At 44.3% G+C, this 26,224-nt stretch overlaps 1 protein-coding gene across 2 annotated transcripts in view; it reads right to left on the reverse strand.

Annotated features, from left to right (window-relative positions):
* ACAD9 (acyl-CoA dehydrogenase family member 9) overlaps positions 1 to 22,781 on the reverse strand; it is a 40,592-nt gene extending 17,811 nt beyond the window's left edge. Inside the window, exons 1-6 of one of the 2 annotated variants that reach the window (XM_087431592.1) lie at positions 22,582 to 22,781; positions 17,548 to 17,641; positions 5,955 to 6,056; positions 2,317 to 2,423; positions 1,153 to 1,253; positions 186 to 264 (exon numbers count right to left, since the gene is read on the reverse strand). In XM_087431592.1, the coding sequence (XP_087287718.1) occupies positions 186 to 264; positions 1,153 to 1,253; positions 2,317 to 2,423; positions 5,955 to 6,056; positions 17,548 to 17,641; positions 22,582 to 22,776 (678 nt within the window). In that variant the 5' untranslated portion in view covers positions 22,777 to 22,781. The other variant, XM_087431593.1, reaches the window with a different exon arrangement.
* Positions 22,782 to 26,224: the final 3,443 nt, after the last annotated feature.

Raw genomic sequence — 26,224 nt, forward strand, 5'->3', positions numbered from 1 at the left:
GGCAAGTCACTTAACCTCTCTGAGCCAGTTTCTTCCTCCAAAAAAGGAGAGCAGCATCCCCCCAATGGGTGGTCAGAGATGCCGTGTACGCCCTTTAGGGTCCCTGGTGCGTGGACAGTGGTCAGTGTGTGACGGGTGGGTCATGATGGAGACGCGACGAGGCCCTGGAGGCTGTGGCGCCGTACCTTGGAGCCATTGAGCACGTAGTGCCTTTTATCTTCACTTAACGTGGCCCGGGTCCGGATGGAGGCAGCATCACTCCCGCTGCGGGGACACAGAGATGCGGTTGAGGAGAGGAATGCTGGGAATAAAGAAGAATGGTTTAGAGGGCCCCACAATGGCCGCTTGTGGTAATTTAACTGTCGGCAAATTTTAAAATAAAGGGCCAGATGATATCAATACATTCAGCTCTGCAGCCTTGAGATATCTGTCCCAGCTCCTCAACTCTGCCGCGGGGCAGGAAGGCGACCACAGACGGTCTGTGAACAAACAGGCATGCTCCAGAACAGCTTTATTTACAAAAACAGGTGGCGGGCTGGGTTCCCCGACACCCGCTTTATCACAGCTGGTAAAAGCGGCAGTGAAAACAACTTGGGCTTAGGTTCAAACATGGCAATGTATGCTCAAAACAGGCCCACCTGAGCTCCTGCGAGGAGGAGTTCAGGAGATCCCAGGTTCCCAAGTGTGGGGAAGCTGGATGGAGTTTGGTCCAAGAAACAGACTTGCCATCACAAGCCCTGAGTCCTGCACCAGCCTTGTTATTATGTCCCAGCTGTGTGACTTCAGGGTGATCACACAATGTCACTGAACCTCAGTTCCTAATCTGTAAAATGAGCACAATACCAGCCACCCTACATACTCTGAAAGCTGCTTTGAAGCCTGAATGCATTATCATACGTAAGGTGTCCTGCAGACTATGAAAAAATTATTTAATGGTGCCGTCAGGTGTGTTATCTCATTTGTGAGTCTCACTGGGGCAGAGAAATAAAGATAAGAGACCTGGCAAGAAAAATTGCTGAGTTGACTCGGGAAGATTTCAGGGAGGGAAGAAGTAAGTCACCACCTATTCAACAAAACCACAGCCCTTGTCCCAAGTGCACCCTGGAAGGTCGCCCGCTGCGGTTACGTGACACCTCTCGCTGAGGGGCAGACCTGGCTGGCTCCGTCAGGCAGAAGGCGGCGATGTGCTCCCCAGATGCCAGTTTGGGCAGGTATTTGGCCTTCTGCTCCTCACTGCCGGCCAAGATGATGCCCTACACAAAACACACACAGGCTGATTTCAGCTGCGGGGAGAAGAGACCGTGTGAAATGTGCTGAACACGGCTCCTTCTGAAGAAACACCTACTTCATGCCAGAGGAAACGCCCTGAGCTCAGAGCCGACAGCCTCAGGTAACACATGGGGAGCTGCTGGGGAGAATGGGGAGCCAGGCTGCCAGGGAGCGACCTCAAGTGCACCCTCCAGGGTGGCCCGAGCCCAGAGGATGAGCAGAGCTTTGGGGTCAGACTCAGACATTTTCATCACAGCTCCATTTCCTGGATGGGTGGCCAGGGGCAAGGGACATCCCTTCTCTGTGTCACCATCTCGTCACCTCCACACGGGATAATGCTACCCACTGGAGGGGTGGTTTGGACGATAAAACTTGCAGATGCAGGAGTGCCGGAGCACGTGTGACGTAGAGCAGGTGCGCAGTCAACGCCAGGCTGTCCCACCCTCCCCGTCAGTGCCGGTGGGGAGGGCCCCTCTGTGCTCAATGCCTGCCCTGAGCACGCGTGCGCCCAGGGCAGGGGGGCCGAGCATGCTGCCCAGTCAGCTCCTTGACTTCTACGCTGAGCAAAAACAACCAAGTAACAGAATGGCCACCAAGAGCTGTGTGACCCTGGACCTGTCCCAAAGTGCTCCGGGCCCAGTGAGGTGAGGAAGGCATGGGCACAAACAGCAGGCAGGACATGCTCGGGCCCTGAGTGAGCAGTGCAAGAGATCAAGTGAAGGCAGGCTCCGTGGGGGCGGGGCATCTGACCTGGTCTCGCAGGATGGGTCAAAGGTGACGTGGAGAGGAGGAGGATTCCCAGGGAAGCGACAGTGTGATCAAAGGGTGGTGTGTGGGGACTGAGTGCGTATGCACGGCTGGAGAGAGGACGTGTGGGAGTGAGGCACTGCAGGGCAAGGCTGCGCGAGCAGGCCGGGCCCCTCCAAGACCCTGAGACAGCAAGCCCGTTCACTTCTTGGTAAAGTGAGCAAGCCTCCCGCCTCCATGCCACTGCGTGACTCCAGAAGACCTTCAGACAGCATCACACAGAAACCCCAGACATTTGACCTTGAGGCCGATAGCCTGGTGTCCTGCCAGGGTCACGGCGATCGACGCATCCAGGCTGATGATTTCCCCTAGCCGCGCATACATGGTGTTGGAGAGGCCCAGGCCACCTAGAGAAGAAACAGACCAGCTTGACTTACCGTCCAGCCCCAAATTCCTCCCAGGAAAGGCAAGTGTCTTTATGGATTTTTTCTGATGATAAAGTAACACCACATCACCATTAAAAAAAAAAATCACAATACTGAAAGGCACAAAGAAAACAAAAATTACCCATAAACTGATCACTCAGAAAGAGCATTTTTGTGTACATCCTTTCAGACTTTTTATAGGCATATAAACATATAATAGATATACATTTCTGATATAAAAATATAATCTTTAATAAAAAATATAAACCTATACATACATTGTCATTTAATATGTCCTGAAGATGTCCTGACACAGATATAGATCTGTATAAACGTAACAGCTGTCCTGTGTCCCGTTCCCAGTATCTAGTGGACTCTAGGACAGGGTTTCTCTGCCTTGGCACTATTCACGTTTTGGGATGGATCATACTTTGTGATGGGGCACCATCCTGGGCACTGTAGGATGTTTAGCAGCATCCTTGGCCGCTACCCACTAAATGCCAGTAGTTCCCCCTCCCCCACAGTTCTGACAAGCAAAAATGTCTCTAAATATTGCCAAATGTCCCCTGGAGGGCAAAATCTCCCCAGTCAGGAATCACTATTCTAGGAACAAAAAGACAAAAAGATTAAAAAAAGCAAAACCTCCACTGAACTTGAGTATTTTGCATTTCATCTTCAACTTCCAGGGGTGGTTGGGTGGCCTTATGTGCATCTTACAAATGACAAACTGAGGCCTAAGGGCATGTGGCCGACAAGTGGCAGAGCTGGGCCCTCAACTCAGGGGTCTGGGCGCTGGCCCTGGAGCCACCACACAGCCCACCAGCAGAGGGCGCCGTTCACACCAATGGAAGGGCGTCCCTGCAGGGGTGTGCAGTGGCCCTGCCTGGCCTGTATGGTGCCCTGCGCTCAGTGATGGTGCCAAGGGAAGGCCAGGGCTCTGCAGTCACCACCACCCACCTCTGTTTCAATCAAAACACTTTTACTCTTAATCGTTTCACACACGCAGCGAGTCAGTTTTGTTTGTTAAAAAAATTCTGATGTTCTCCCCCCAAGAAAATATCACTAAAATCATGGCAGGACGGCAATCACAGGGGACAGGTGAGAGGTGGCTGGAGACTGCTGGGGGCGTTGAGGGGCAGGCTGGGCAGCCCGCAGGGTGCTGGGGAGGAATCCAGGCTCAGCTGGTGGAAAGGCTGCTGCTTTCCAGGATAGCAGTTTCCAGTCTGTAGACTGCTTCAGACTGGGAAAATTTCCCTACAACTTTTTGGGCATGAACATAAGGCTGCTGTTGCCTTAATTTCTCAAGGAAGGGTAAGAAGAAAAGACAGAAAATGAAACGGCCCAAACCATTATCATCTGATTTTCATACCAGAGAGCAGGACGTGAAACAGGAATAAGGGTGGAGAGCTGTGTAATGTCACAGCCCCCACACACACAACCCATGCGTGCTGGCATAAAACACACACAGATTCAAACAGACATACCCCAATTTTACACAGAAATTGTTTGGGGGGAAAATTAAGTACTTTTCGTCAATCCAGAAGTAATTTCAAAATGATCCTGAAGGGGGAATATATATTACTACTAACCTGGCTATTCTGAGCCCGTTTCCTCTGCTATTTCTGTTTCCTCCAAGCACTTATGTTTCTCAGCTGACGACAGACCAATCACCACTCTCCGTCCGGCTCCAGCCCCACCTTCCTTCTACTCTAATACTCCAGGTGGCCCTCATGTCGTGGCAGACAACTCTCCTGTCGCTTGCCAACACCAACAAGTCTCGGATGTGTGGGAGGAGCTGGGTCTCCCCTACCTCACTGGGAGGCTGCAGTGTGTTGTGAAGAAGAGCGCAGGAGGCGTAGCTCCCCTGCAGAGGTTTGTGCCGCCACGCTCCAGCACGAGGGGCGGCAGCACTGATTATTGCAGGGATTCTGCAGAGAGAGGCTAATCCTCTTAAAAACTCGGAAATGTGGTGGGAGGTATTTCATAGGTCGACAAGTAAGATAGATCCTTTAACAGCTTAAAACACGGCAATAAACATATATGTAAACTAAGATTTAACCTGATTAAAATACGCCTCAGAATCAAGGAAATCAGGCGTCACACTAGTTTGTCCTAAATTTTCACATTTTGTCTCAGACTGGACCAGCTCCGGACTACATACGAGAGGGAACTTTTTCTACAGACATCGAGGGGCCCCCACCCTTGGCTGCGGGTAGGTGGCCTAACTTCAGTTTCTGGAGATAAACCAGGCAGGGAGACAGAACATCAGGAAAAGCTCCTGGCTTCTGGGACTGTCTCTGTAAAACCTAACTCATGACCTGGTTGGGAAAATGCCCAAAATATTAAACCTCCAAATGACCAGCTCACAGCCACGAAATACGCCTAGCCCTTAAATCACCACCTACAGCTCTCCCCCGAACCCCTGACTTGGAGCTGATCAAAGCTGGAAATAGCCTCAGCAAAGGCTCAGGGAGAGGGCTCAGAGAGCGGTGGTGCAGAGTGAAGGCTGCAGAGCCTAGAGCCACACTTTTATGTCAAAAGGACCTGAGAGTACAAATAACTGGTGGATGTGCACGTGCACGCACGCACGTGACTATGTCCTGTCCTCATGAAACAATTTCTGTTCCTCACCCCCCCACACACTTCCTGCTTGTCCCCTTAATCCCACAGAACTGAGATGACCACCTCTAGATTAGGCAAAAGACAGACAAGCTGCAGTGATCAGCTAAGTCTAATAAGGCAGAGTTACACTGGGATTCTGGGGAGAGAGGCAAGGTCTTTCACTTGGGGCTAAAAATATACTAACAACGCTCCAAGCAATATACTAACAACGCTCCAAGCAATATACTAACAACGCTCCAAGAAATATACTAACAACGCTCCAAGCAATATACTAACAACGCTCCAAGAATTATGCGGACAAAGGACAAAGGGCCTTGCTCCAAGGTTCCCACTGGTCGAGTCTCCCGTCTCGATGTGCCTCGTGCCCTAGAGCCACGTGCCTTATTCCTCTGCGCCGGGATGAGCAGCCAGGCCTGGTGGTCTCCACCGCCTGAGCTCTCCCCACACGGTTATCCCTCCAGCACAAAGCTCTTGGCTCTGGGGGAAATTCCTCTGCCAGAAGACCAAAGCGCTTCCCAGTGGAGATGGCTTCCCAGTGGAGATGATGCTGCAATCAGCCAATTCAGCTTTGAGGTTATACACTCCCTCCTCCACTGCCCACAGGGACCCAGAGAGCACAGCCGTCTCGCAGGGTCCTTATCCACTTCAGACAAAGAGCGCAGAACTCAATAGCTCTTCCTGCCTAAAAGCCCCTTAGCCAGTTCACACACACTCACCAGCCAGCCACCCTGCCTTTAGCACACAATGGGCGTTTTCATTAATTCCAGTAGTTTTACAGGTCGATCTTAAACACCTTCAAAGACAACCCTTCCCGAACAGAACCCGTTTTTGGACAAACATGGAAGACTTTCTTAAGAGCCAATCAGTGGGGTGGTGATTTCCCTTACTTACCATATTCTTCTGGGACTTGCATTCCAAAAAGCCCCAGGCTCTTCAACTTCTCTAAAGTGTCACGTGGAATTTTTCCCTCCTGGTCGATTTTTCGAGAGTCCACTGTCAAGAGGAAATATCTTGATTAAACAAAACGTAAGCTACATTTATACAAATAAAAGTAAACAGTTGTTGTATAGGATACAATTCCAGTGTCAGAAACCTCAAAACTGGAAATTGTCTAGTCATGCTCATTCAGCATGTGCTCAATTTTACCTAATTAGCCTGGCAAGAGTTGTATTTTAAACAATTACCACTATCAGGCCGGCTCCATGGCTTAGCGGTTAAGTGCACGCCCTCTGCTACTGGCGGCCCGGGTTCGGATCCCGGGCGTGCACCGACGCACCACTTCTCCGGCCATGCCGAGGCCACATCCCACATAGAGCAACTAGAAGGATGTGCAACTATGACATACAACTATCTACTGGGGCTTTGGGGCGGGGGGAGAAAAGGAGGAGGATTGACAATAGATGTTAGCTTAGAGCCGGTCTTCCTCAGCAAAAAGAGGAGGCTTGGCATGGATGTTAGCTCAGGGCTTATCTTCCTCACACACACACAAAAAAATTACCACTATCAGGTGATGTTCTGTTTCTTGCTCTGGGTACTATTCACACGGGTGTATTCACTGCCTAAAAGTGCAGCAAATTATACATTTGTAAGATGTAAACTTTTCTGTAGGCATTTACTAAACTTGATTTTTTTGTGTGTGCGTGAGGAAGATAGGCCCTGAGCTAACATCTGCCAATCCTCCTCTTTTTTTGCTGAGGAAGACTGGCCCTGGGCTAACATCTGTGCCCATCTTCCCCCACTTTATATGGGATGCAGCCACAGCATGGCCTGACAAGTGGTGCATTGGGGCGCGCCCGAGATCTGAACCTGGGCTGCCAGTAGTGGAGCGTGTGCACTTAACCACTACGCCACGGGGCTGGCCCCTTGATTTTTTTTTTTATTACCAGTACCTTCTAGAAAATTAGACAGTTAAGTATGCAACTCCCAGAGCTGTCCTAAAAATGTTAGGCTAGCTAGCCAACCTCCAGGCAACATCCATGCTGAGACCAACCTAGTGTCCAGAAACCACAGGTCTTTCCCCTTCGTCCACTATCGTGGCTCTGAGAACACTTTGGTCTGTTTAACACCAGTGCTCATATGCATTAGAGTAAAACTGAACAATCACTAGCATTAGGTCTTTAATTGCACACTTTTGCATGACTCAAGTTAGAGTGTTTTTTAAAATTCAAACAAATGAAACTTCATCACTACTATAAATTTTAAAAATCACCATAACCTAAACTTATACATTTTGATACACACAGGTCACTAATGAGAAATATGAATTCCTTAAATGGCGCCCAAACTCTTCATTTTTTACTTACTTTTACAACTTTACTGACATATATAATTAACATACAATAAACTGCACATATTTAAAGTATATAATTTGTTGAGTTCTGACATCTATTTGCCCATGAAACCCTCACCACAATCAACCAAAAACATTTCCTTTTCCACCAAAAGTTTCCCTGTATTCCTCTGTGATCAGTCCTCCCCTCCACCTCCATCCCTAGGCAACTACCAATTTCCCTTTTATCTATAGATCAGTTTCCATTTTTGCATTTTATATAAATGGAATCACATAGCACGTATTTTTTTGGTCTGGCTTCTTTCACTCAATATAATGATTTTGAGATTCACCCACATTGCTGCATGTATAAATACTTCATTACTTTTTATTGTTCAATATTCTACTGTATGGGTGTAAAATCGTTTATCCATTCACCTCTCAATGGATAACTGGGTGGTTCCCAGTTATAGACCCTTAGAAATAAAGCTTCTATAAACATTCATATTCAAGTTTTTGTGTAGCTATGTTTTCATTTCTCTTGGGTCAATACTTTGGAATGGAATGATTGGGTTACGTGGTAGGGTATACTTAACTTTTAAGAAAATGTAAGGATCTGGGGTGACTTCTGCTTCTAGCCAAGATGGGGCAATCCAGCAAGACAGATTTATCTCCCTGCCTTAAAATACTAAAAATATAGGGCACTGGGCACAGTAGTCAGAAGAATAACGTGTCACTAATAGAAAAGAATTAGCCCTAGACCCTGCATTCTCAACAGGAGCAATACCACCCCCAAGGGGGTAAAAACTGGTTCTGGGGGCTACAATACACAAACAGATATATAGTATAAATGTGGCATTAAAATTTCATGGGGAGGGCCGGCCCCGTGGCTTGGTGGTTAAGTGCGCGCGCTCCGATGCTGGTGGCCCGGGTTCGGATCCCGGGCGCGCACCGAGGCACCACTTCTCCGTCCATCCTGAGGCCGAGTCCCACATACAGCAACTAGAAGGATGTGCAGCTATGACATACAACTATCGACTGGGGCTTTGGGGGGAAAAAATAAATAAATAAAATCTTTAAAAAAAAAAAAAATTTCATGGGGAGTGGGGAATAGGGAAAAAAGATGTCTAAAAAGGGTTTGAGGGGGGGCGAGGGCAATAATGAAAAAAAGGTTGAGAAACACTGCCCTATAGGCTACTCTGCTCCTGCCTAACCAAACTTAAAACCAAGCCTTGAAAGGATCAAACTGTTCCCAAGTAACTTAACTGCTCTAGACCAAAGCTGGAGAACGACATATATTAAACACACACACAAATATCCAGCACCAATAATGTAACATCCACATTGTCTGGTATCCAATAGAAAACTACCCAGCATGTGAAGAAGCAGAAAAATATGATCGATGATGAGAAGAAAATCAATCAACTGAACATGACCCCAAAATAATACAGATGATAGCAGACAGAGACGTTAAAAGAGTTGTTATAACTATACTCCAAATGCTCAAGAAGGAGGAAAATTTGAGCATGTTAAGGAGAGAAATGGAAGACACAGAGAGACATGAATCAAACTTCCAGACATGAAAGACAGAATGCCTGAGATGAAAAACACTAGGTGAGATTAACAGTAGACTGAATACTGTAGAAGAGAGGATTCGTGTGCATAAACACATAACAATAAAAACTACACACAATAAAAAAGAATAGACAAACAACAAAAAACAGAGCCTCGAGGAGCTGTAGGACAACTTCAAGCAGCCTAATATATATGATTGGAGTCCCCAGAGGAGGGCAGGGGAGGAGGGTTGGGGAATGCCATATGGCTGGTGACAACAAATAATTAAAGAAATAATGGCCAAAAATTTACACAGATCCAAGAAGTTCAAAGAACCCCAAGCAAAAGAAAAGTGAAGAAAACTACACCAATACACATTATAATCAATTTCTCGAAAACCACTTAAAAGCAGCCAGAGACAAAAGAAACTCTGCAAAAAGGAACAAAGATAAAATGGCAGCAAGCATCTCCTCAGAAACAATGTTAATGTACACCTGAAATTTATACAATGTTATAAACCAATGTTACTGCAATAAACAAAAAATTTAAAAAAAAAAAGAAAAGAAACAATGTTAAGTCCTAAGAGGGTGGACCATAAAGGGCTGAACAAAAAATGTTGTGAACACAGAAACCTTGTCTGACGAATCAGACTTTTCCAGGCTATAAAAGCTGAAAATATTCATCCCTGCAAAGCTGCACTGCAAGAAATGTGAAAAGCAGCCCTTCCCACAGAAGAATGATCGTACCAAAAGGAAATCTCATCCTACTTGAGTGAAGATCACCAGAAATAGTAACTAGATGGGTAAACATAAAATCATTTTTTCTCATTTTAAAAATGACATTAAGGGGGCCGGCCGCGTGGTATAGCGGTTAAGTGTTCGCGCTCCGCTGCTGGCGGCCCGGATTCAGATCCCGAGCCTGCACCGACGCACTGCTTGTCAGACCATGCTGTGGCGGCATCCCACATAAAGTGGAGGAAGATCGGCACGGATGTTAGCTCAGGGCCAGTCTTCTTCAGTAAAAAGAGGAAGATTGGCACAGATGTTAGCTCAGGGTTGATCTTCCTCACACACAAAAAAAAAAGTTGCAAAGACAGTATGCTCTTCACCCAGCTCCTCCTAACAGAACCTTATAGAACCATGGTAAAATTACCAAAATGAGGAAACTGACATCCATACAATATTACTAACTAAATTACAGAATTAGTTTGAATTTCACCAGTTTGTCTATAATGTCCTTTTCCTGTTCCAGGATCCAATCCAGGATCCCACTGTATTTAGTTGTCAGGTCTCCTTAGTGTTCTCCAATCTGTGATAGTTCTTCACTCTTTCCTTGTCTGGGGCCAGCCCAGTGGTGTAGCGGATAAGTGTACGCGCTCCGCTTTGGTGGCCCAGGGTTTGTGGGTTCGCATCCTTGGTGCGCACTGACGCATCGCTTGTCAAGCCATGCTGTGGCAGCATCCAGTAAAAAGTAGAGGAAGACAGGCACAGATGTTAGCTCAGGGCCAACCTCCCTCAGCAGAAAGAGGAGGATTGGCATCGGATGTTAGCTCAGGGATAATCTTCCTCACAAAAAAAAAAAAAGTTTTTCCTTGTCTCTCCTGACCCTGACACTTCTAAAGCACTGGGTACTCTGTAGAATGTCTCTCAGTTTGGATTTGCCTGATGTTTTCTCATGAAGAGACTGAGGTTATGTGTGTTGGGCAAGAACCCCACAGGGGTGATGTGCCCTTCTCAGTGTACCGTATCAGTGGGTACATCATGTCACTAAGGCTTATTACTGGACTGCTAACCTTGATCACTTCTTTAAGGTGGTGTCTGCCAAGACTCTCCACGTAAAGTGACTGTTTTTCCCTTTGTAATTAACAAACACCATGGAGGAACTACTTTGAGATTATATAAAGAAACTGTTTCTCTTCAAACTTGCGCACATTAACTTTAGCACCCGTTAGCGGAACTGGCCTACAACGATTCTTACTGTAGTGTCTGCTTCAGGGTAACTGCGTATTTTCACAATTCCTGTTAAGTGGAAGAGAAACCCCATTTGAATATAAAAGCACAAATCGGTCAAGAGGATGAAAAGATCTACCATGCTGACACTAATCCAGAGACAGTGGGACGAGCAACTGAGTATCTGGCAAAGCAGATTTCTGAGCAAAGACTATTACCGGGGATAAAGAAGGTCATTCATAGTGATAAAGGGGTCAACTCAACACCAGGACTTAACCATCCTGCACATTTATGCACCTAGTAACAGCTTCAAAACACACGAAGAAAAAACTGATGGAAATGGAAAGGAAAAATAGATATACAATTATTGTTGGAAATTTCAACATCCCTCTCTCAATAACGGATAGAAAAAGTAGACAAAAAATTTGCAAGAATACAGAAGATTTGAACAACACTATCAACCAATTTGTCCTAATTGACATTTATGGAACACTCAACGAAACAGGAGAATATTCATTGTTTTCAAGCGCACATGGGTGAACATTTACAAAGACAGACCATATTCTAAGCCATAAAACAAATCTCAATAAATTTAAGAGAATCTAAACTGTACAAGTATGTTCTCTGAACATGGAATACTTTCCAGAAATCAGCAATGGGGACGTCCCTACAGACCCTACAGACTTTAAATTCTGCTCCTTTAACAGCTCCATCCCCTCCCTTTCTTTTCCTGATGTCACAAAATTACATCTTTGTAGACTGTGTCCAAAAACAAACTAATGATTGTTTAAAATGCACTAGTCCCTTAAATTACAGGCATACCTCATTTCCTCGTGCTTCACTTTGTTGCACTTTGCAGATATTGTGTTTTTATGAGATCCTCCACCAGCAAAAAGATTACAACTCACTCAGATGATGGTTAGCATTTTTTAGCAATAAAGCATTTTTTAATTAAAGTATGTACATTTTTAAACATAATGCTATTGCACACTAAATAGACTACAGTATAGTGTAAACATAACTTTTATATGCCCTGGGAAACCAAAAAATTTATGTAACTTGTTTTATTGCAATATTCACTTTATTGCAGGGGTCTGGGACCCAACTCATAAATATCTCCAAGTTATGCTTATATATGGAAAACAAACTGCAGAGTTACAAAGTTACACAGATACTAGCTTTTAGACTAATAATGGTTTTTTAACATATTAGTCTCTTAAATCATGTACAACACAAAAAGTGGAGTTACAAACCATTGTTACAATAATACTAGCTTTTATAATGCCCTTGTATTTTTTTACTGAAATCTTTATTTCTTCATACAGATTCAAGTTACTGTCTAGTGTCTTTGCATTTCACTCTGCAGGACTCTTTTTAGCATTTCTTGCAGAGCAGGTCTAGTGGTAACAAATTCCCTCAGCTTTTAACTGGGAATGTCTTAATTTCTCCCTTACTTTTAAAGGACAGTTTTGCCAGATATAGGATTCTTGATGACAAATTTTTTCTTTGAGCACTTTGAATACATTGGCCCACTGCCTTCTGGCCTCCAAAGATTCTGATGAGAAATGCACTGATAATCTTATTGAGGATCCCTTATATGTGATGAGTTGCTTCTCTCTTGCTGCTTTCAAAATTGTCTTTTGACAGTTTGATTATAATGTCTTGGTGTAGGTCTCTATGATTCATCCTATTTGGAGTTGACTAAGCTTCTTGGATGTTTATATTCATGTCTTTCATGAAATTTGGGAAGTTTTCAGACATTATTTCTTCACATATTCTCTACTCCTTTCTCTCTTCTCCTTCTGGGACTTCCACAACGCATATGTTGGTCTGCTTAATGGTGTTCCACAGGTCCCTTAGGTTCACTTTTCTTCAATCTTTTTTCTTTCTGATCCTCAGACTTGACAATTTCCATTTTCCTATCTTCAAGTTTGCTGATTCTTTCTTCTGCCTTTTCAAATCTGCTTTTGAATCCATCTAGTAAATTTCATTTCAATTATTGTAATTTTCAGACCCAGAATTTCTTTTTGGTTTCTTTTTAGGCTTTCTCTCTATTGATATTTCCATTTTGTTCATACTTTCTTCACGTCTTCTGTTGGTTCTCTGAGCATCTTTAAGACAGCGGTTTTAAAGTCTTTGTCTAGCAGATCCTCCATCAGGTTTTTGACAGGAACAGTTTTTGATGAATTTTTTCCCCGCTAGAACAGGTCATACGTTCCTGCTTCTTTGTATACCTTGAGATTGTTTTGTTGAAAACTGGACATTTGAATCTAATAATATGGTAACTATGGAAATCAGATTTTCCCTCTTGCCAGGGTTTGCTATTTCTTGGGTTTTGTTTAATTGAAACATATTTGACACGTAACATCGTGTAAGTTTAAGGTGTACGTGTCGATTTGATATTTATATATTGTGATATGACTGCCATTGTAGCCTTAGCTAACACCTGTATCACATCACATAATTATCATTTCTTTTTTGTGGTAAGAACAATTAAGATGGTATTCTCTTAGCACATTTGATGTTTATAATACAGTATTGTTGTTTATAATCACTATACTGTGCATCAGATCTCCAGGACTTATTTATCTACTAGTTCCAAGTTTGTATCCTTAAATGCCACATCTTCAATTCTCTATCCCCAAGCCCTTGGTAATTACCATTCTACTGTTTTTATGAGTTAAGCTTTTTTAGATTCTACATATAAGTGATATCATAGTATTTGTCTTTCTCTGTCTAACTTATCACTCAGCATAATGTCCTCAAGGTCCATCCATGTTGTTGCAAACGGCAGGATTTCTTTCTTTCTCATGGCTGAATAATATTCCATTGTATATGTGTGTGTGTGTGTGTGTGTGTGTGTAAATAATCACATTTTCTTTATCTGTTCATCCACTAACAGACACTTAGGTTGTTTCCATATCTCGGCTATTGTGAATAATGCTGAAATAAATATGGGAGTCCATATATCTCTTCGAATTAGTGTTTTCATTTCCTTTGGGTATATGCCCAGAAGTAGAACTGCTAGATCATATGGTAGTTCTATTTTTAATCTTCTGAGGAACCTCCATACTGTTTCCCATAGTGGCTGAACCAATTGACATTCCCATCAACAATGCACAAGTGTTCCCTTTTCTCCACATCTTTGCCAACACGTTTTATACGTTGTCTTCTTGATGACAGCCATTCTAACAGGTATGAGGGGATATCTCACTGTGGTTTTGATTTGCATTTTCATGATGATTAGTGATGTTGAGCTCCTTTTCATGCACCTGTTGGCCATCTGTATGTCTTCTTTGGAAAAATTTCTATTTTGTTCCTCTGCCCATTTTTTAATTGGATTGTTTTCTTGCTATTGAGTTGTATGAGTTCTTTATATACTTTGGCTATTAGACCCTTCTCCGACATATGGTTTGCAAATATTTTCTCCCATTCCTTAGGGTGCCATTTCATTTTGTTGATTATTTCCTTTGCTGTGCAGAAGCTTTTACGTTTGACATAGTCCTACATGTTGATTTTTGCTTTTGTTATTTGTGCTTTTGGGTTTTTGTTGTTGTTGTAGGCTGTTTCTGTGCCAAAGATCAGCCTGAGGTGTAAACTGAAGATTGTCTCAGGTCTTTCCTGAGCCTGTGCCTTTCCCCATTACATGGTGGGAACTTTCTAATTTTCCCCCTGTATGTGGCTGCTTTTGAATATCATACTCTTCAATCTGGCTCCCAAAAGAGGAAAAAGAAAAATGAAGGGGGGAGGGGAAGGCACCAGACTTTTAAATCACCTGCAAGTCACTTCGGCCAGGGTGGGAAACGCTTACAACAAGGGGGGGACATGCAATGAAAATGGCCTCTGCCTCACTGTCTGCATCTCTGTGTTCAGACACAGCAATCAATAATCAAAGCATAGTCCCTAATATTTGATGGACAGGGTCCTTTTTGCCCACTCTGGCTCCTGCAAGCTGCTCCAGGAACAAGTGAACAGCTGTCTGCTTCGGGGTTGGGTGTGCAGGATAGATAGCTGCTACTGTGTACAGAGCTGAAATTGATCAAAATTAGCCACCATTTACTGTCCAAGCCCACCTGGAAGTTGCAAGCCTTCTACAGACTCCAGAGTTCCAAAACAGTTACATCAGACAGAGTCAGCTGGTGCAACTGTTGTCTAGGTGAGAAGACAGATTCTTGGTGCTTCCTTCTCTGCTATCTTCCTGTGGTCAATTGATGTTTGAGAAAGGTATCAAGTCAATTAATTGGGGAGAGGATAATCTTTTCAACAAATGTTGTTGGAACAACTGGACAGTCATATGCCAAAAAAAAAAAATCAACATCAAACTTTACCTCACATCATATACAAAATTAATGGGGAATGGATCATAAATCTAAATGTTAACAGCTAAAAATATAAATCTTCTAAAAGAAAATATAGAGGAAAATCATCATGACCTTGGGTTTGGCAGATTTCTTATATGGAATACAAAAAGCATGACCTGTGGAAGAAAAACTTGCACCTAATCAACATTAAAAACTTTTGCTCTTTAAAAGACACTGTTAAGAAAATGAAAAGTCAAGCCACAGATTAGAGGAAAATTTTTTGCAAAACCATATACTCAACACAAAACTTGTATCTAGAATATAAAAAGACTTCTTACAACTCAATAATAATAAGACGACCCAATTTTTTTAAAATGTGTAAAATATTTGAAAGACACTTCACCAAAAAAGATATAGAGATGGCAAAAAAGCACATGAAAAGATGACCAACATCGTTAATCATTAGGGAAATGCAAATTATAACCACAATGAGATACCATAACAGACCCACTAGAATGGCTAAAATTAAAGACTGACCATACTAAGTGTTGGTGAAAATGCGGAGCAACTAGAACTCTAATATACTACTAGTGGGAATGTAAAGTGGTAACCACTTTGGAAAACAGTTTGGCAGTTTCTTAAAGAGTTAAACATACACTTATCAGATGATCCAGACACTCTACTCCCAGGTATTTCCCCAAGAGAAATGCGAGCATATGTCTACACCAGACTCACAGAAAAAGGTTCACAACACCTTTTTTTGTGATAGCTAAAATCTGGATACATACCAAATGTCAATTAATGGACGGATAAACAAATCCATCCAGGTGAATGGATAAACAAATTTTGGTGTATCCATACAAAGAAATACTATTCAGGTTTAAAAAGGAATTGATACATGCAACACACGAAACTCAACGTTATGCTGCAAGAAGCTGGACAAAAATATACTGTAGGAATCTATTTAAATAAAATTCCAGAAAACGCAAATTAATCCACAGTGACAGAAAGCAGATCAGTGGCTGCCTGGGGACAGGGAGGGAATGAAAGGGGTGCGAGAAAACTCTCAGGGGTAATGGATACGCTTATTACCTTAATTGTGTTCATGGTTCCTTGGGGGTACACATAGGCCAAAATTTATCAAATTGTACACTTTAAATATGTGCAATTTATTGTAAATCAATTATACTTCAATAAAAACTGGAAAAAAAAAAGCCTGACAAACCAGATAGTAAAAGTTTAAATAAAAGAACAAGGGGCTGAGGCACTAAAAAAAGATACAAGTAGTGAGATAACCACTAGAACAAAAATAGAAACAAATATTTCTAAATAACAAAAGATATTTATTCACAATTGAGCAACTTTTAAAACTAGCAACATAACAGTTATTGATCTAGATCAGCAGTTCTCAAAGCATGTGGGAAGAGGTGGTGAGGGGGGACCTGAGACCCTTTCGGGAGTCCAGAGAGTCAACACTATTTTAATAATAACCGAAAGATTATTCTTTGCCTTTTTAATTCTAATTCTGAGTGTACAGTGGCATGTTCCAGAGGCTACATGATACATATCACAGATTAAATGCAGAAACATATATGAGAATCCAGCTGTCTTCTAATAAGCCAAATATTTAAAAAATTTGCAAAACTGTAAAACAATGCCACTCCACTACTTTCTTTGGTTTTGGAAATATTTTTCATTAAAACTATTGTTTACGTTAATATGTAACAGGCTTATCATTTTTAAATGAAGTAATAAATGAACACAGCACCTCTTTAATTTCTCAGTTTTAATTTCTGATAGGACACATTGATAAACCCACATAAACAAGAACTCTTTGGGGTCCTCAGTGTTGGAGAAGCACTGCTCTCAATCTGTCATGGCTGAACTCCCCAGCGGGCTCCCTCAGGCAGTGGCAGCTGCCTTTGCAAAGGGCAGGCTGACCATTCTAAGGGGGAACCCTGCAGTCTGCAGGCGGCTGCTGGTCCACAACTATTCCTAGTTCATAATAAGCAAAGTACAAAAAAGGACAGTAAACCTTTAGAAACATTTACAGCAATTTTACACTGCCACACGACCAAGCACATGATCAATGGGCTCGTATTTTATATGTCCTTGATTTTTTTCCATTTCATTTTTCTAGTTCATTTTTACTGTATTTTATAAAAGTGTCAGTCTGCAACAGTTTAGAAATGGTCCTTCACCATGGATACACTGAGAAGCACTGAACTAGATGTCTTATAATTACATTACAATTGGGCTGACCCTTAGAGCAAAATATTATCAATAGATACTACTTCTCCATGATTAATGACACTCAAGAGAGCTTCCTCTATGTATATACTTCTAGTATAAATACCAAAGTAATTGCCCTTAAAATGGAAACTGGTAATGATAAACAAAATCATACATACCCTCTTCAGTGAAGAACTTTTCTACAGGTCCCACAAACTGATTGATTTCATTAAGTTCATCTTGGCTAACTTCCGGAAATGGGAAAACTTCTTTCTGAAAATGATACACATTTACTAAAAATTTAATTTTTAGCAACCTTCCATAGTGGTAATATCAGTCAAAAGTGAAGGAAAAAGAACTGCTAAATTCCAAATCTGGCAGGAGGACATTATTCACGAAGGAATTAGAAGACAAACCTCAGAAGGTGCTCAGGACACTGGAATCCCATGCTGGACTCCACCATGCAGGTACATCTTCCTTCCAGACTAACGCAGGTTTATCCTGATTTTGATCAGCTTTCCTTATCAATAATAAGTTATGGATCTGGCCTGGTGGCACAGGCGGTTGAGTGCACGAGCTCTGCTGCGGTGGCCCAGGGTCTGCAGGTTCAGATCCCGGCACGCATCAACGCACCGCCTGTCAAGCCATGCTGCGGCGGTGTCCCATATAAAGTAGAGGAAGATGGACACGGATGTGAGCCCAGGGCCAGTCTTTCTCAGCAAAACAAGAGGAGGACTGGCATGGATGTTAGCTCAGGGCTAATCTTCCTCACAAAAATAAAAGTATAAAAAACAAATAAATAACAAGTTATGATGACTGTCCCACAAAACAATTTCTAAAGCCCTGGGTTCTGTTCCTTGATTTGCAGTTCACTAATTGTGTGGCCTCAACCAAATCCCTTCGCCTCTCCACGCTTCCATTTTCTCACCCATAATATGCAGCTGATATTTACTCAATAATTCAAGGTGGTTGTGAGGATCTTGGGAGATAATGGATGTGAAAGCTCTTTACTAAAATGTAAAATTTTACATTCGTTATTTTGTGAGTTCAAAGATGCTGCTGCTGACAAGAGCATACTGTGGCTTCGAGGTCCGACATCTCTCCAGGTTCCCATCCAGCTGCACATTCCAGCCTCTGTCCCTCCTGCTCCATGACATCTGCTACTTGTGCCGAACGCACAAGGCAGCAGGGTCACTGGAGGAGGCCTGGCTGCTGAGCCAGATCCACCTGAACTCAACCCAGGCCCTGCCACTTCTCGCAGTGTGACCGAGGCAAGTGAGCCTTTCTCAGTGTCAGTTTCTCTTCCATCATAGCTGACACCTCAGAAGGCGGCCGTGAGGTTCAAAAGAGATAATGTGTCCGGGAACATGAAGTAATTGTAATTATCTGCATCACACACTGGCTCTGCTCTTGTCTCCAACTCACAGCCTGGAGACAACTCAGCTTTAAGTCTCTAAGTCTCTGTCTCGAACCAGTCAGTGGGCAGCCAATGTTTCTGACTGGCCCAGGATTCCCCACTGGGCCATCACTATTTATTGCTTGAAATCATCCTGCTGTGTTCTGACCCCTTCTGGCTTTTTGGGCTCCAGCTACACTTTAGCTGCCAATATGACATGACGATTTGCATTTGGACACACAGCTGCTGAGAAGTGATGACCCAGGTCACACTCTGCCAGCCGCCAAGAGCCCTGCCTCTCCTCACAGCATCTCTCACCAAGTGTCTCAAGAAAGGTCTTCAAAGCAGAGTCCTCAATCTTCCCTCTCTAGCCCCTGTGGATCTTATCTGCCACCAAAGCCTGTCCACTCTAGTAATATGCTCTCAAATCTGTTTTCTCCTCTCAGGCCCCAGGACTACAGGCTTATAGGTGCATCCCTATCCAAAAGTGACAGCTGACTTAAAGTAATTCCTGCCTCCAGGCCATCTCTGACCCTGGCCAAGGTGGTCTAGAAGAAAAATATAGTGAGACTCTCATCACTCTGCAGCCTCTCAGAACAAAGACGGATACTTAGCTGAATATATTAAGGCTCAATCCACCCCCTTCACAGCCTCACTGTTTCATGTGGGCCTTGAGCAATGGGCTGTGTTGGAGGAAGATTATTCTGGTACCAGTGAGCATGCCAGATGAGAAAACAGAACAGCCTGGTAACTAGGTGGCCTTCAACTACCACCAAAAGATAACTGCTATAGGGAGAGAGGTCTCAAGTGCATGTAAGAATGCATCTCTGATAGCAATGTACAAAAACCAAACGTGGTGCCTCACGGGTGCTGGGTTCAATTTCTACCAGCAGTTTTTAAATTTTTTAAAGCAGTGGAACCTGTTTTTTAAATAAATCTAGTGCAGAAACCAAGTACGTAAAACAGATAAAAGCGAAGCTGATCTGGTTGAGGCTGCGGATGGGGAGGTCACCCAAATGCCTCCCACTCAACTCCCCCGTGGTCCCTGCAGTAACTCCAGGGGAACTTCCATGAACAGCGAGGGTCCAACTGAGGGCAGAGTGACAGCTTCTAGCCCAGATGATCTTGAAGGGGTCTTTCTATTCTAAAATTCTAAGCATCTCAGACACCACATTCCTGCTCAAACCTCAGTAATGCTGTGAGAGATGATGTTGGCCTGAATCAGAGCTCTAGGGTAGAGGTGCTTAAAAGTAGTCAGATTCTAAATATAACCTGAAGGTAGAGAAAACAGGATTTATGGTCAGATTAGAAGTGGATTATGAGCAACTATGACATACAACTAGCTACTGGGGCTTTGGGGAAAAAAAAGGAGGAGGATTGGCAATAGATGTTAGCTCAGAGCTGGTCTTCCTCAGCAAAAAGAGGAGGATTAGCACGGATGTTAGCTCAGGGCTGATCTTCCTCAGGAAAAAAAAAAAAAAGTGAATTATGAGAATAAGAGGCAACAAAGGTGACTGCAAGTGTTTGGCCTGAACAAGTAGAACCACAGAGTCACCACCATCTACCATAAAGAAGACTAGTGGGAAGAAGATTGGGTGGGGAGACCAGGAACTCAGTTTTAGATATGCTAAATTTGAGATGCCTATTAGACATCTAAGTGGAGCTTTTGAGTAGAAAGCTAGATATCAAGAGTCTGGAGTTCAGGGGAGAAATCTGAGCTGGAGAAATAAATTTGAGCCATCAGGATATTGATGGTATTTAAAGCCACAATACTAAATTAGATCAAAGGAAGGGGTGTAGATGAAAAGAGAAGTCTACAGATTGAGCCTTATAAAACTCCAAATCGGACTACGCTAGTAGGAAACACTGGCCAATGTCTACAGGTTAAGGAGCCAAGAAGGAACCAGCGAAGGAGATCAAGAAGGCTCAGCCAACGAAGTAAAGAAAAAAACCAGGAGAGAAGGGTTTTTTAGAAGCCAGGAGTGATGAACTGTGTCAAACACCAGTGATGGGTCAAGTAGGATACGGAATGAGAACAGGCCACTAGACTTGACAACATGGAGATCACAACTGACTTTCATGAAAGCAGTTTTAGTAGACCGTTAAGGACAAAAGCCTGAATGGTATGGTTTCAAGATGCAGCAGAGAGGGAACCACTGATGATGTAGATGAGAAAGGAGGGAATTACTGGAGGCATGCCCGTGAGGAGGTGACAACGCATATGGTCTAGGGACAAGGTGGGCCTTTGCTGGCAGTAGAGTTCACCCATAGTAATAGAATGTAGACCCTATGCGCATATGTGCAGAAAGGAGGGGGTAAATGTGGTGGAAGTTCTCAGCTGACTGCATATATTTTTTCAGTGAAGTAGGAGGCAAAGTTGACAGGTGAGAATGAGGATGGGGGAAGAAGCGTGGAGAAACAAAAGCATGAAAGATCTGTGTTCTTTCTTCACCAATGTGCTGGGAGGCACGAAGTGCCAAGATAGAGCACCACACAGCCCCAGGTTCTGGGAAAACTGGTTTCCCAAACGTTAAAACTTGGCTTTGCACTTCCTAGCAGGGCAAATCACTCCTAGTCAGTTTCAGCTTCTGCGCCTGTAACGCCTGACAGATTAGAGAAACACTTTAAAGAGAAACCACTGAATAACTCCTTAAGTAATAGAGTATCAGCCAACATTTCAGCCAAGTTCAAAGCACTTTACACAAATTTCTCCTTGGTTTGCACCACACCTTTAGGAAGGGGCAAGTATTGCTCTTATTATTTTGTAGATTAGCACAGTGAGGCACAGGAAGGTGAAGTGACTAGCCCAAGGGTACGAGACTAGTAAATATGTTGAAGCCACATTAACTACCTACTCTGCCGCCTCTTGCATCTGCACAGTACCTTACAGGTTAAAATGCATTTCCACGGACTATATATCTCATTGGGGCTTTCCAACACATCTGTGAGGCAAAACATGTCATTTTAAAGCTGAAAGATCTGAGGCTCAAAATCACAGAGCCCAGCTCAAATCCAAGTCTTCCAAAAACAAGAGGATAATGAGTGCTTAATAACTAAACTGTCCCTGTTGGGTAACAGCTGGGTTACTACCCGGCTGTACCACCCATGGAAGGGATGAGGTGAGGAAGGCACCTCAGAGCCAGACTTCTAAACAAACTTAATGGCAAGGTGAGGCGCAGGGACCAAGCTGTGGACGCCCAAGGGCTACGGAAGGCTGACAGAGGAGACGCACGGGCTGAACTGTGTTTAGGAATCAGAGAGGAAGCCCGTACATTCCGGAGCCAGGACGCTGAGTTCAGGGCTGCATTGCCACGCCTAGGGTTTCCTAAATTGGCCTGACAAGAATTAGCTGGAACACTTGTCAAAACCATGGTTTCTTCAGGACCCCCTGCCGGGGGAAGGTTCTAGTGGGACTCAAGAGTCTGGAGTTTTAGGGGCCAGCCCAGTGGCACAGCAGTTAAGTGTGCACTCTCTGCTGCGGCAGCCTGGGGTTCGCGGGTTCGAATCCTAGGCGCGCACCCACGCACCGCTTGTCAAGCCATGCTGTGGCGGGGTGCCATATAAAGCAGAGGAAGATGGACACGGATGTTAGCTCAGGGCCAGCCTTCCTCAGCAAAAAGAGGAGGACTGGCAACAGACGTTAGCTCAGGGCCCGTCTGCCTCCAGGAAAAAAAAAAGTCTGGAGTTTTAGCACACCCTGCCCCTCAGGTATAGTGATCACGCAGGTGTGGGAACTCTGACAAAGACTGACCCCAGTCGTTCCTGCTAAGGGCCAAGAGGGGGCAGACAGCAAGGGTCGGCTCTCGCTGGGGGTTACCTTCTCAATTTTGCCCAGAAAGAGCTCCTTGGCGAAAGCTCGGCTCAGCGGACTGGTGCGCAACGGGCGGCGGCTCGCGGTGAAGGCCACCACAGCCCGGCATGCACGTGTCGCCGCCACCCCCCTGCGCATGAAAAGCCCGCAGCCACTCATGCTGCCCGCAGCGGCCCACACCGCCGTCACTGCCGCCGCCATCTTCTTCTCGGCGCCTCAGTCACGTGCATCTAGCTCGGCCACCGGATGACGCCACTGGCCTGCGCCACCCCGCCGGCCGCCATTGCGCTTGCGCAGTCTCCCTCCCCGGGAGGTAGGCGGAGCGAGGCCGGCGCCATCTTGGCGGTTTCGTGCTCTGGCTGGTGGTGGCAGCGGGAGGGTCTTTTATTTCAAATACCAGCGATTGTTTTTATGCATGCCAGTCCGGGGAAGCTTCTCATGGGTGCGGGGACCTAAGCTGTGGCCCAGCGACCTCCACTTGCTTCCCTCTCACCAGTTGGGGCGACGAAGACGTAGGAAAAACTAAAGCAAGGGAATGGGAGGAAAATTGAGGCTGTTGGTTATCTCTCGAGGGGAGCTGAGTACGAGTACTGTTCCGTTTTTTAAGTGGATGGGGGATGGGTGCGGATTCATTTTGTCTTGCTTAGTAGCCTACACATGCATATGTTACGTATGGGGTTGGGGAGAGGACAAGGGGTGTTCTGCCAGAGACAGGCCTGGCTAAAACTCGGTGAGTCACCGCTACCCCGGGAGACCCCAACGGAAAAGGCCGGCGGGGCAGAGAAGCTGCGAGGGAACCGCGAAGAGGCGGGAGGGGACAGGCGCAGGGCCCGGGGAGGGGGCTGGGCACCCCCGCGGCGCCGAGCGACGCCCTGAGCCGGCGGGCGGGGGCTCTCCAGGGTCCGGCGGCCGCCCCTCTGGGAAGGGTTCCTCTCCCGGCCGCACTGTGCTGTACCGGACGACAGCTTTCACCACGGTGTTGGAAAAGGCTTCTCCGTCATGTGAACTGGGGAAGAGTACGAAATCGCAGTCCCCTCAGCGGGTAAGCCCGGCCCAATGAAAGATTACCTTGTCTGGGTGCAGACTTGATGACACAACATCAGGGGAAAAGAGCTCAACGACTTTTCTTGGTTGCGGAATATTTACAAGCATCTTCTGCAGTGTGCTATCTGTTTTGTCTAAAAGGCTTGTCACCTGGTTTCTTCGTCAGTGGTCAATATTTGCCTAATTCGAGCATTCAGCTTCACAAGAAGGCATTTGGAAACAGCTGCCTTTGTGAATTAACCTCAATCGCGAAACAAAATCGATGTTGCAAAAACGGCTTGAGTTCGAACTGGTGTACGTTTTTGCAAAAACAAATGTAGTCAGGTCAATCAAGTAATCTGATAATACGTGAGATCCTGCTTAGTGTACAGAGGTCACTCTAAACAAATGAGAAAGTCAGTGGCACATATTTTCCAAAACAAAAATTTTAATCATAATTTTTAAGTATTCTAGTAGATTGTAGTGGAAAAAGATTTTGGAGTTCCACTACGTTGCCAGTTTCTTAGTTGAGTTTCCTCATCTGTAAAAATGAGTATATACCATTTATCTCACAGGACCCTTGTGAAGATTAGGTAAGCATCTGGCACAGTGAATGATCAATGTTTTATAGTAATAAAAATGGAAAATGGTTACACTCTGATAACTTCCATCTTATACTTGAGTATTTGCCTCTGAGAAATAGGATGCCGTTTTTAAACAATTTGCTGTAAACGTAGAATTTCCCGTATTCGGTGCTTAAAACACCCTCACTGAGTATCTCTGAATGTCCTTCCTGTATGAGCACGTCAATACATCTTATTCCCATACATAACTTCCCAGCAAATAAGCTGACACTCTTATGTGGCCATAATATTAGTGTTAGTATGCCAGGATGCTTGGCTTTGGGTCTCAAGCAGGTTGTCTGAGTCAAAAACGACTCTGAAATCCCTCAGTGTTAAAGCTGCAAATCAGAAGCTAATGGAGAAATTTACACAGAATTGGAGATAAGAAAGAATTAGATTTGTCTCCTGTTCAAAGGTTACAAGATCAATAATCAGTTGTGTGAGAAATGAGTTAGTCTAGTCAAGGTTCCTGTCTCAGCAGTCAAAATCCTAATAAAAGGGCTCACAAATGAGTTGTATAAATTTTATCACAAGTTTGTTTCCTGCTGAGAGAAGTTGGCTGACACCTTACTGTCTAGAGATCAAAGATCTGTGTGTAGAGGGATGTCCTTCAGAGAATACTCTTGTTGCATACAATAAATTATGCTGTCGACTGTTACTTCCTTTTGATGTATATTTGTTCCCATTTGGGGTACGTTAGTTCTTATGGAAACATGGAAGTCACTGGCTTGTTGAAAACCACAAATGTAATGGAGTGTTATGGGTTAAATTGTGTACCCACAAAATTCATTTGTTGGAGTCCTGACCCCCAGTACCTCAGAATGTGACCGTATTTGGAAATAGGATTTTCTATTGCATTCCGTTGCAGATGTAATTAGCTAAGTTAGGATGAGGTCATACTGGAGTAGGGTGGACCTCTAATCCAATACGACTGGTGCCCTTATAAGAAAGGAAAATTTGGACATAGATATGCACGTAGGGAGAACACCATGTGAGGATGAAGGCAGAGATTGAGATAATACTTCTACAAGCCAAGGAACACCAAAGATTGCCAGCAAACCACAAGAAGCTAGGAGGGAGGCCTGGAACAGATTCTCTCCCACGGCCCTCAGAAGGAAACAACCCTGCCAACACCTTGATCTTGGACCTCTAGCCTCCACAACTGTGAGACGATAAATTGTTTAAGCCACCCAGCCTGTGGTTCTTTGTTACAGCACCCCTAACAGACTAATACATGAGGTATTGTGATTCTTGGCACACAGCGTTAGAAATAAATAGGTCCTAATAGTGACTACAGGACTGGGGCTATATCTTAGAACCCATGCTTACACCCAGTAATCCTGCTATGGTCTGGAATCAATAGTCTCCTAAGTGATAGGACACTGGCACAGTTAAATACTTTGGGAAAGCCCCTTAGACTACACAGCCTGTACCAAAGTTAGGAAAAATAGCAAGATGTAGGGAAGAGACTATGAACTAGGAGTCATGATAAGAGATCTAGTCCTAATTCTGCCATTTAGCTGTCTGATTCTGGGCAAGTATCTCTACTGCATTGTCTATGACTTGGAAGCGCTGCTGTGGCAGAGACAACTAGTAATCAAAAAATTGTGCCCACTGCCTTAGCGTGCAGTTGTCAACACAACGCAGCCGCCAGCCAGGGACTACATCGCCCAGTCCCCCTACATCCAGATGACATTCTCACTAACGTAATGTGAGTGGAGATAATGTGACTTTTGTCCAGTTTTTAAGAAAAGAGTGGCCATTCTTGGCCACCCCGTCTTCCACCAGCAGGCAGCAGAGGACTGTAGGCCGCAGGGGATGGCAGTACAAGATGGAAGGAGCCTAGGTCTTTGAACCAACCATGTGGAGGATAGCCATCAGCAGAATAGGAACACCTACATCAAACTGTTACATGAGCAAGAAATATGTATTGTATTAAGCCACTGACGTTTTGGGGTTCATTTGTTATAGCAGCCAGTGTTAACTAATAAAAATACTTTCCG

Source organism: Ceratotherium simum, chromosome 5 (genome assembly GCF_057802395.1).
Source record: "Ceratotherium simum simum isolate JZ-2026a chromosome 5, ASM5780239v1, whole genome shotgun sequence".
NCBI lineage: Eukaryota > Metazoa > Chordata > Mammalia > Perissodactyla > Rhinocerotidae > Ceratotherium > Ceratotherium simum.